This window comes from Hyaena hyaena, unplaced genomic scaffold (assembly GCF_003009895.1).
Source record: "Hyaena hyaena isolate Hyena2069 unplaced genomic scaffold, ASM300989v1 scaffold_227, whole genome shotgun sequence".
NCBI classification, from domain to species: domain Eukaryota; kingdom Metazoa; phylum Chordata; class Mammalia; order Carnivora; family Hyaenidae; genus Hyaena; species Hyaena hyaena.
In genome coordinates this window covers 1305988-1317690 of record NW_024080859.1, presented here as the reverse complement: position 1 = coordinate 1317690, position 11703 = coordinate 1305988, and the positions used below count along the sequence as shown (strand labels likewise).

Below are 11703 nucleotides of genomic sequence, written 5' to 3'. Positions count from 1 at the left end.
GCTGGCAGTCAGCACAGAGCCCGACGCGGGGCTCGAACCCACGAACCGCGAGATCATGACCTAAGCGAAAGTCGGACGCTTAACCGACTAAGCCACCCAGGCGCCCCAAGTCAATTCTACTTCAATACAGCTGTAAAATACCTGTGGAGGCAGAGGATGCAAGCAACAGGATGGCTGGAAAGAAGCGGCAGTAGGCAAAGAGCAGGGACACTTTTTTGTTGCAGGGGAGGCATCAGACCCCCAGACCTCCCTGTGGGTGGGAGATGGGGCTGTAAGTTGCTTCGCCTCTCACACCTGGGCATCCCACGGGTATCATAAAGACAACAAATTCGATGTTGCATGTAACAGGGCTCCAGGAGGCACCAACAGGCATCAGTTTTTCTTTCTGGGACATTCTACATGCCCCTACAAACACTTGTGCATCCAACTGACTGTGCATCGAACTGTGGCTTGGAATAGGTGGTCTGTGGCTTAAAGCAGGGCCCGAGCCCTCAGGGGGACACAAGATGGCTGAAGCTGGGTGACAGTGTCTCATAGGTTTTGATATAAAAGTCTTACCAGCCACCAGAGGTTGAACTTAAGGACATGTGCCCTCCTCAGCCTGCCCTCACGGTTTTGCCATTCTTCCACTGGAGACCCAAGGGAGGGAGCCACCTTCCCATGCTCACATGAGAGAAAGACCAGTGGCCACAAACACCTACAGAAAATCTTAGGCAAACGACAGTCCATGTGTTCTGCCCGAAACAGTGGCATGAGCAATCTGACCACTATCCATCCTCCTGACAAGAAAATAGCCTCTATGGGTCCAAAGCTTCTTTTCCCTCCTACCTCTGCACAGTTTTCTCCAATGGGAATTAAGCTCCTGTAACCGAATCTGTCTGAAATCCTGACTCTCCCTCCAGACAGCTGAGCTAGACCCACAGCACACTCAGGAGTGACCGGAAGGGTGGAAAGAAGGGGCCGCAGGCAAACAGTGGGAGCCAGTATCACCCAGGGTTTCTGAAGTAATTCTGCTTCAGCTCCAACAAGGACTGAGCAGCTTCTGTGGGCTGCGCCCATGACCAATTACGACATCAGGGACATTCTGTACGGGGACAGGATACTTTCCAGGGTCCAGTCAACTGCTTTACATACCTCTGCCCTGGAGGAACAGACCTGGTTCAAAAGGTGGCAGCTGTGAGGACATCACCAAACCCTCAGTTCTGAAAACACAAGTCAACTAAAATAAAAACTCACGCGCCTCACTCACAGCTGAACCTGGCCCAGGACTGACTGGCCAGCCAGCACCAAGCTGTTGCCGCCTCTGCCACAGACCCCTACCCATCCCCACTGCACCTGCTGCCAGGCCCCTGCAAGGAGAAAAGCGCAAGGCCCCTCCGCCACAAGGCAAAATGGCCCCGGTGTGGGGGCGGGGGGGAGGGGGGTCTGGCAGGCAGAGGGAAAGCCCAGGCAAGAGCAGGAAGAGGTTGCCTATCCCCTGTCCCCTGAGGCTGTGGCGGCAGACTGTTACTCCTCCAGGCAAGCTTATTTGCTCAGCAGGACTCAATGGCTTTGGGGAGAGTCTTTCATTTTCCAATATAGTGGCCTGGAAGTTACCACAACCTCAAATATTTTCTCCAACTTACCTTCTTGGCAACCCTGAAATTTTTCCAGAGGGTTACATAAGGAAGGAGAAGAAGCCGTGGGAGGTTTTTGCAAAGCCAGACATCAAAGGAATACAGAAAGCAAACATCACAATCCACCATGGTGACTTGGGTGACAGCGGTGACAGCGTTATCTGCTGGGTGGAGGCACTGCTTGGCATGGCGGATGAGTGGGAGGTTGCTGGTAGAGGATGAGGGCACAGCGGAGGGTCACAACAGCTCCCGAGGCCACATGCCACCAAGAGCCACACCAACTGCTTCCTCTCAGCCTTCCCTGCCCGAGGCCTCACTGGGCCACGCAGACTCCTGCAGCACTTCCTGTCTCACTCCAAACCACCTGCATCTCACAGGAGGGGAAGGGGCAGCCAAGCTGACCCTGAGGCCAGGAGCCCACCCCATGGCCGAATGGCAGAGGACAGAGCCATGCAGTGAGGCCCACGGTCCCCTTTACCAAGGTCCCAGGACAGCAGGGTCCCGGCTGGGCTCCGGGACAAGCAGCGCAGTGGCTTTTCCTGGCCTTAAGTGCACGCAGGCAAAGAACACAGAGCAGCACTGGGAGCAGAGAGGATGTCACCATTCGCTGTACTTCCCCCTACTCATCATTTGCTGCCATCACTTCCTCAATATTTTAAACCTATTTTCTGACCTATTTTCTTGAGTCTGTTTTTCCCCTTTTCATCCTCACCATACAGTTGGGTAACCAAACACGTCAGCCACAGCAAGAAAAAATGCAGTAGTGCAATTAGGGGAGGAGAGAGGCGGCGGGATCTGACTGCAGCCTACGGTTCCACTACCAAGCTCTACCTGCCACCGCCCCAAGCACCACGACAGCTCTGCCTGGGCCACCTGTCAGCAGGGCTGGGGAGGGGCTGTCCGCCTTGCCTCCTCCCTCTCTCCTCATAGCTCCTCCCGGCCCCCGCCCTGTGGCCTCATCTCCCTCCACCCAGGGCTCCTCAAGTCCCAGCCCCGCGTCCTTTCCTTCTGTCCTCACTTCTCAGAGCTCCTGGACGGTCCCGCCTTAGGTGGCTTCAAATCTGCACTGCAAGCCCAGGTGTCGCATCCAGCCTCCAACCACCCCCGCCCCCGGCAGCTCTCCTTCTGCATCTCAGAGGCGCTCGGGGTACCCACTGGCCACTGGGCACCCCTCCCCCGGTTTGGACCTTCCTCCTGCAAGGCCTGCTGCTGGGAGCAGCGGGAGCACCTCAGAACAGGCAAGCAAGCCCCTCTTACCGTCACCTCTGGCAGGCAGCGCATCTCCAAATAAACCCACCCCACTAGCCCCGTAGGCATGTATTCTTTACACTCTCATTTCAACCCCCCGACATGTGGGCCTGAGCCGAGCCCTCCTCTTTAGCCAACTGTCGGGTGCTTGGTCTGAGCGCGCCTGCATATGGCTCCATAACTTTTTATGCCGTGAGTCTCCTCAGTCCCTTTGGCTTTCCTCTCCTCTGAGAGCATCTTCTGAGCCACCATCTCAGTCACACGTGTGCCCTCTTGAACTCCCAGCAGCCCGAGAGGCAGATACCCACCTCAGAGCTCAGGTCTGACCCCAAAGGCCACACTGTGCAGCACTGTCTCCCAAGCCCCTGGCGTGCCCCCTGAACCTGAGCCACAGCAATGTTTCCTGGGTGACTTTCTGGCCCTTGTCCAGAGACGGTGACAATTACGTAGTTGAAATCGCATTACAGATGCTATTTTCTCTTTTCATTTAACTCTTACTTCCTCCTATTGCTACATAATCTTCATAATGATCATGTTTAACAGCTAAATATTTCATCACTGCGTCATAATTTCCCTGACCTCCTCCAACTGCTGGACATTCTACCTCCTTCCGGGCTCTCCTATTGCAACCAATGTTGCAATGAACATCTTCAAACATACAACTTCCTTCTCTCATTTTTTTGTCTTAGGAATAAAACCCCCAGGTGTTAGAATTTGCTCCAAGGGTCCAAATGCTTTACTGGCAACTGGTACTGCCCCAACTGTTTCTGATTCTCAGCAGGGGAGGAAGAAAGCAAAGGGTCCCAGAGAGGCGGGTCCCGCTCGCACACAGAGTACCCCACCTGCCTGGCAAAGCGGCACACAGGGTGTCAGGGCTGTTGTCCTAGTCTTCTCACATGCCCCCAGGCTCTGCGGGAATATGGCAGCATGTCTCCACACGGGACTGCCAGCAGGGGAAGGAAAGGGGACCCGGTGCAGATGGTGCTCCAGGTCTGGCACTGAACCCACCTCCTCACACAGACATACAGAGAGGACGGGGCTCAGTTCTCCGCAAAACTGCTCGGCTAGCTGTTGGGGAGACAGGTGCATTATCAACAAGACTGTCACTCTACCTAGTAGGGCTACGACACACTTGCATGGACACAATGGCATGGGGCTGGGGTCATTCCTGGCATGCGGGCTGGCCAGGAGGCTTGAAATGGAAGTAACCGGAGCAGATCTAGCATCTGCCGCCGCTGTCACCCCTGCCCCCCTCCAGAAAGATGCAGGGGCAGCAGGACCTGGGGTGGGGTCTCTAGAGACGCCCCTGGGTGTTTTGGGCAAGGTGAGGCCCTGAACAGGGCCTGGCGGCTTGCTGTCCCCCCGTCGGCCCCACCTCTAGGCCTGTGACCGCTGGGTGGCACACCACACTCCAACCCCAAACCTGAGAACAACTAGCCATAAACTGGGCCAGCCTAAGGCAATGCAGATTCAAAGTCCACAAGAGGATAGCGACCCCACCACAACGCAACAAGATGGCCCGGTGTGCCCACATAACAGGGACGTCAGAGGTCACAAACACCCCCAGGCCCATGAGGATGGTAAGCCTGCGCCCCTGAGCACTCCATCAGACATCGCCCGGACAGTGACTGTCCAGCTCTTTCTCCAGGAGCTCTGGGTACTTTGAGGACCTAGTTACATGGCGAGCCACAGCCTGGGCTGGCAACCCCGGCTGCCGCTCCCATCTTCGTGCCCAGCACTGCTGGCTTGCAAAAAACAATCTCTATTCAAAGTAACCTCAAAGGCAAGTTTAATTCTCATTTCAGAGATGAGGAGACAGAGGCCCAGAAAAGTAAGAGGATTGTCCAAGGCCAGACCAGGTGAAGCAAGATGTGAACCCACACCTGTCTGACTCCAAATCTAAGGGCTCTTTATACTGCATCCTGGTATAATAAATTCTCCAACATTTCCACTTTTAAAAATCCACTGTGGCAATCTATTTCTTTGGAAGCTAGAAGTCGAATTCCCCCTGCTGTTTAATGCCCATGTATTTAAGATTAGAAACTGGAAGCAACCAACTAGGACAAGTATACAAAGGCAAGCAGTAGAACCAGCTCATTTTCAAAAACTGCCACTGGAACACCCTGGAGAAAGGACACTGAAACTGCCTTCCCCGAGTCTGTCCTCTCCAGTTCCCGCTCGCACACAGAGGTCCCCGCCCTGGGGGAGACTCGGTACCTTGCAGCCACCATCCGCCCACAGTCCTGCAGCAGCACTGCACGGCCACTTTCCGAGGCTCTTTCCAAGCTGCCTCCTTGGAGCTCTGGGAGCCCAGGCCCGTCCCAGCCCCAGGCCAGTCCCAACACAAGCTATGTCTTTGATCCGGGTCCCATGTGGGTTCTGGGGACATAACGGTGAGGGGGCCCAGCCTGCCTCCTAGTCTTCATTAACTCAGCAGCACCTGCTAATAATAGCACACCCCGCACCAGAACCCTGTTTCTCTCTCTCCCAACACAGCAAATAAAATTCACAAAACTTGTTACCATTAAAAGTTGCATCTGGGGCGCCTGGGTGGCTTAGTCGGTTAAGCGTCCGACTTTCGCTTAGGTCATGATCTCGCGGTTCGTGGGTTCGAGCCCCGCGTCGGGCTCTGTGCTGACTGCCAGCTCAGAGCCTGGAGCCTGTTTCAGTCTGCGACTCCCTCTCTCTCTGACCCTCCCCTGCTCACACTGTCTCTCTCTCTCTCTCTCTCCTAGAAATAAATAAAACATTAAAAAAAAAAAAAAAAGAAGTTGCATCAACAGTTAGCATCCTCTGCAGACCCTGTGACAACGGCTAGACTGTGCAAGCTGCACACACTAGACAACAGTCCCAGCCTCCTGGGATATTCCAGACCTGGGCCCCTAGCTTGGGCCCTGCTACCCTGCGACCCACAGCCCCCAGGCCACCTGCAGCACAAAATGATGAAGACAGCCTCACTTCTGACACCAGCACATTAGGCCCGCCACGCTACACTGATTACCTGTAATGAGCATTAGGACTAACTATAAGGGAGAAAATGTGCTAAGATAACAAACATATCAGATATAGTAAGTTCGGCAGGAGGTGAAAACTCAGACACTGTTAAGAGAAAGAATACTACAATGAACAAAACAGAAGTAATAAAACACCAGGAAAACAACTGATACCAAATCCCAGGTCCCACTCCAACCTCCTGAGCCCCACACATTTCCAGAAAGCTCCTGGAGGGGGCCCGCACTCCCTGGGACCCTGAAGCAGGAAGTAGCCTTGTAGAGAGAGTGCCTGTCAGGCCAGGGCTCCCAGGGCACCTGAAGGCGTGTCCTTTACATTGTCCTCACTTCACTCCTGTCTTAAGCAATAGTACCTGGGCTTTAGGCAACGAGTTCTATTTTTTCTAGTACCATTACAATAGATGGATAGCTATGAAAATAAAATACGTTCACCTCCAAACCCACAAAGCCTTTTTTCACAGCAGGCAGCACTGATACCCCCGCCCAGAGCCTGTGCTTTATTTACTAGCAGCTTCTTCAACTCACAGACGAGCTGGAGTCTCTGCCCCTCCAAAACAGATGCCACACGTCTCCCAAGAAGTTGGTAGACATGATGCAGTGTGCAGGCCCTGCAGGAAGCAGGAGAGGGGGCTGCAGCAGCAACAAGAGGGGAGAGCAGGACCACACTTTTACTAAACACTACTAAATACTACTTTTTCTGTCCCTGAAGCCCACAGTAAGGTGGGAAGAGCCAGAAAAAAAACACTCAGACACTGCTACATTTCTGCCTCTGCCAAACTCCTGACGAGAGGATTTTCTCACTTTTCCCTGTTTCTCCAAGGCTTTCACTGGGGCCTCCTCTCGGGGTGGCAGGCATTCATCTGATTCCCGCTCAACGCCTGCTATATGCCAGATTCTGTGTGGGGGTGGGGTGGGGACTGTCCTCCAGCCTGGGTTGAGAGTCCTATCCTGGTGGTGGAGACAGGTGAGTATACCAGCAGGGCTCCATGACGGCGCAGCAGAGACGAGAGAATGGGGGTACAGAGCCATAGGTATGCACAGACATGGAATGGTGGGGAGGTAGAGGGGGGCTGTGAGGCAAAAAGAAGAGGCAGGCAGAGGCCTGCTGTGCCAGATACTGGTTTGGGAGCTCCAAGCTCGGCTTGTCTTGTAGAATCTGGGATGCCCTGGGGATGTGCGGTGGCGGGTGCTGAGCTGGGCTGGGGTTCCCAAAGCCCCTCCACATGTTGCTGGTATTGCTCCCCCCACCCCCCACCAGCCTTGGGCTAGAACTGGGGTTCTGCTGTAGCACCTTGCTGTGGTGCAGGGCCAGTCGCTTTGGGTCTCGTCTGTGCCCTGGGACCCCACGCAGAAGTCTTTCCACCAAACGGCACTAACCACCACTTGCCCCAGGGCCACGGGCTCTGCTTCTACCTCCCTCTTGGCATAACATTGGGTTCCTACCAGGGTGAGTAGAAGAACAGGAGATACACCACGCCTCCCCTTTGCTGATCACCAACCAGGGCTCTTTGCTCCTGAAGCTGGATCTGGCCTCAGAATCTTTTTTAACCCAGAGCTCTGGGTGGGTAGACCACTGAGTGCTGGGGTGCAGGGGGAGCCTAGCCTAATCTCTTCAGTAATATGCAGCAACCTCCCGCTCCCCTGACCTGAGTTCCCTGACTGCATGTCTGCCAACAACACTCAAAGGGGGCCCATGTCTGATGGTCTGATCAAGACTCTGAAACACACAAACACATGAAACCACATATGCTCCTGCCTCTCTGACTCTGTCTCTGTCTCCCTCTCTCATGACCAGAGGCCCTGTAAGAAAGTCTCAGCCCTGCCTTCTAGGCCCCCATCAGCACCTCAGGTTCCTTCCTTCCAAGGCTGTCTTCTCACTGCAACTCTGATACTGCCCCCCATCAAGCATGAGGAGGTCTCTGGGTCTGCCCTCCCCAGTCTGTCACTCCCAAGGATAAGCCTGAGGCGCTGCCTGCTGTGGGAGCTTTGCCTGGAAGATGCACTATGAAGACTTGGGTTCCTTACAGCCCCTATAAGGCCAGTTAGGCACTACTTTATTAAATAATTATTTCTTTCTATACAAACACAGACACAGAGACAGAGAGAGAGAGAGAGAGAGAGAGAGAGAGAAGGAAGAAAGAAGAAAAGAAATTCTTACACACAGCTCTACAAATTATAGTCCAAAGGCATCAGGCTCTATCTGCCCCTTTTTAGAGGGAGGAAGTTAAGGCTCAATGAGGTCACCTGTTCTGTCTGAGGTCACACGGCTGGGTCTGGGGCCCAGGCAGCCTGGCAACCAAAAAGTGGCTCTTCACCACATGCTCCAGTGCCTCTCACAGAAATACACAGATAAACCACAGCCAGGGCCTTGAAGGTGCTCCCAGGGTGGCTGGGTAGGCAGGCAGACGGAGCTGTGGGAGGTGCAGGGTATTGTGAGGCCTCCCTGAACAGGATGCAGGGGGTCTCCGAGAGGCCTGAAGGGTACGCAGGAGTCTGTAGACCACACCAGAAGGTGAGACCTCAGCAGGCTGAGAGCAAAGGGTCAGCGGCACACAGGAGCACGGGGACAGAGAACGCCAGATGAGAGTGGGATGGGGGGCCATGGGCAGGTCACAGAGTGGACCCCAGGCCGTGCTCAGGGCCAGGAGTTACATGGTCAGATCAGACTACAGATTTTTGGGCACAGGTACCTGGTGGAGAACTCCCAGCTGAGGCAGATAGAACATCTGTGGGTCTGGCCAGCCCCACAGAGTGAGGTGGTGACAAGCAGGATGGCGTGGATGTAAGATTCAGGGGGACACGCAGGCAGGCAGGACCCAGGGGCTCAGGGCCTGCCTGAGGAGACAGACGTGGGCAGGGAGGGCTGCAGGTGGATGCCAGGGAGCCACTGTGGTACCGTCACAGTGATGTGTGTCCCTTAGCCTGCTCGCTTCCCAGGGTTCTGAGCATGGACTTCCCATGGACCACCTCGATCCACCTACCCTGAGATGCACCAACGTATCACCAACCACTAAGAAACAAATAGTGCCAAATGGAAGACGTGGCCTGGCCCCAGAGACATCCAAATGTGACCGACAGGGCCGCCTTCCTCCTCACAGTCCTCGTACTGAGTGCTCAGGCAGGCAGACGCGCACAGTCTCCCTCACACCCAGCATGCCATCTGGGACCAGACGCCAGCCCCAGCCATGCCCTCCCCTTACCCGTGTTTGAACAGATCCCAAACCTGGCATACCCAGCCTCTCTGCCCCCATGGGGCTGCGGCAGCAGCTGCCACACCTGGACGCTACATCCCCTAGCTCCACAGGCAACCTTTCCACGCTCCACTAAGAAACAGCTCTGGGGCCTCGGTGAAAGCAGCCCCAGGACTCCCACCCACCGGCATTCCTCTGCTCTCCCGCACAGAGCCACTGCACCCTGCCACCCGTTCGTGCCCACACAGCGCTGTGGCTGACAAGCACTGCACATGCAATTACATGGGGCAGCCAAAGGAGTGAAGGGACGAGGCACGGAACCCAGAACCTTCTACTGTAAGGTCATCAGCAAGTCACCTCTCCGGACCCCTTCTGTGTCTCTGAGGATGGCATGCCTTTCCCGCGAGACTGTGAGAATGTCCCTGGCACTGGTCAAGTGCTAGCCGGCGGGGGTCCTGATCTGTACAATGGGGATCGCTGCAATCACCACCTCCGCGGGCTAGTGCTCCAGTGCTTCAGAGCTCTTCTGATCCCTGAAGTGACACCAGACGGGAGCCGTAAGAGATCCAGGTAACAGACCTCAGCAGCCTCCCCGGGGATAAACAGCAGGGCCCTAACACTGGCTGCTCCTGTGTGTCAGGGACAGACAAGCCCCCCAGGCCTAGCCCCTCAGGCCTCCTGGGGCCAATGCCAGCTCTGCCTGCACTTGCCCTCACACCTAACCTCTGCTCTTGAGAAAGAGAGTTGTGGGGGAGGAGTGGCACGGCCTCAGGGAAGGTCTCTGGCCCAGTGAGGCTCCAAATAGTGCTCCCAGGGACCTGCGGTTTCGCAGGAAGCTGCCTCTCCCTGTTCCCCATCCTTCCAGCACAGCTCCGAGCAGGGCTATGCAGGAGGCTGCCTGTCCTGCCCTGCCCTGCCCATAGGGGGCACCCACAGAAGTTGCCCCTCCCTATCTGCCACTGTGAAACCAGCTCTCCACACTTTTACTGGCTGATCGACCTAGTGGAGACATGCACACAAGCATTCAAAAAGCACTGTTTTATTAATAAAACTCTGGGAGCCAGCTCCATGACAATGAGATACTCTCATAGAATATTATGCTGCAGTTAAAGGAATAAATTCTACTTGTATGTAACAAGGAGCCAGGACACGCTGAGGGAAATGAGCTGGCTCCAAATGACAGACCTGTGTGCCAGAATTTATTTAAAAGTCACGCACAGTGTTCTAGAACTTATCTCTACACACAAAGACAACATACTCCAGACTCGAGAGTGGATCCCTCCAGAGTGACACAAGAAAATTGCATCAGTGACAGAGGTCAAAAGGGCCTTCGCTGTAGCTCAAACACTTAAATTTTGAAAGAAGAATGTATTTATTGCTCGCGTACAGACAGATCAGCGAAAGGGAAAGAAACCACCACATCTGAGGGAGAGGATAGGGCAAAGGAGGGCCAAGGGTGCAGGTCACACCTGATGTGCAGGCTGGAGAGGGCGCCAAGGTTCTGGGGGGCCGTGGGTCGCTAGAGTCTGTTCTGCAGAGGGGACATTCTGGATCTACAGGCACTGCACGCAGGGACATCAGCTTTCAAACACAGACGGTGGGGCGTGGAAGGTGACCCTAGACCTGGTTTGCCAGAATGCACATTTAACACCCGTTGTCTTGTGTGACTTTAAATAGTGCCTCGTTCACTCTAAAAGTGTCCTGGTCTGGAGTTGAGAAATAGTCGCCTTGGCTATGGGGACAGGGAAGGAATCATGGCGAGGCCTTCTGAACACCGCACACCACTGTCCCCCTACGTTTACTGCAGGCTACACACTGTAACACCACTCTAAGCATATTGTCCACAAGTCCCAGAGCTGCTCTGGCGTAGAGGATGGGACAAATTCAAAACGGAGACTCAGAAATGAGATTCCTGCCCAAAGTGACATAGTCCACACAGAGTTTGAGACGCCAGCACGGGCAGGACTCGGATAAGGCCCTGGGGTCCTCGGACTAAAACACAGGCAGGCTGAGGGCCACAAAAGCAATGACGTAAGGCACAGAGACCCAGGAGCCTGCCCCGACAGGAAGGAGCACAGGAAACGCCACTGGCCTCTGCAGTCCCTCTCCACACCCCCCACCCCTGTGTAATCCAGTCCCTCTCCACACCCCCACCCCTGGGTAGTCCAGTCCATCTCCACACCCCCACCCCTGTGCAGTCTATCTCCACACACCCCCACCCCTGTGCAGTCCATCTCCACACACCCCCACCCCTATGCAGTCTATCTCCACACCCCCACCCCTGTGTAATCCAGTCCATCTCCACACCCCCACCCCTGTGTAGTCCATCTCCACACCCCCCACCCCTGTGCAGTCCATCTCCACACACCCCCACACACATAGCTAAAGCAGCAGCAGAAGGGACTGGCACAGGGCACTCGGCCAGGAGGGGCGGCACCTCGGAGATGCCGGGACACTCAGGTAGTGGGGTCTCCAGGCTGGTGCAGTGGGCACTACCAGAAAGGTGAGAGGCTCAGAGGAGTGGCAGGCAGGGAGACACGGGTGTGACAGGGGAAGGGGTCAGGTGGAAGATCCCCAGGGCGAAGAGCACCAGCCCGAATTCCACAGTGCTGGGAGGGACGGGGCTAAGGGGCTCAT

At 55.2% G+C, this 11703-nt stretch overlaps 1 protein-coding gene across 2 annotated transcripts in view; it reads right to left on the bottom strand.

Moving 5' to 3' along the window:
* MED26 (mediator complex subunit 26) overlaps positions 1-11703 on the bottom strand; it is a 53644-nt gene that overhangs the window by 21617 nt on the left and 20324 nt on the right. The window contains exon 1 of one of the 2 annotated variants that reach the window (XM_039243340.1): positions 1626-2146. The exons of the other annotated variant lie outside the window; for it this stretch is intronic. Coding sequence (XP_039099271.1) covers positions 1626-1745 — 120 coding nt within the window. The 5' untranslated portion in view covers positions 1746-2146. Of the gene's footprint in view, positions 1-1625; positions 2147-11703 lie in introns of those variants that run through there. 2 annotated transcript variants of the gene reach the window in all.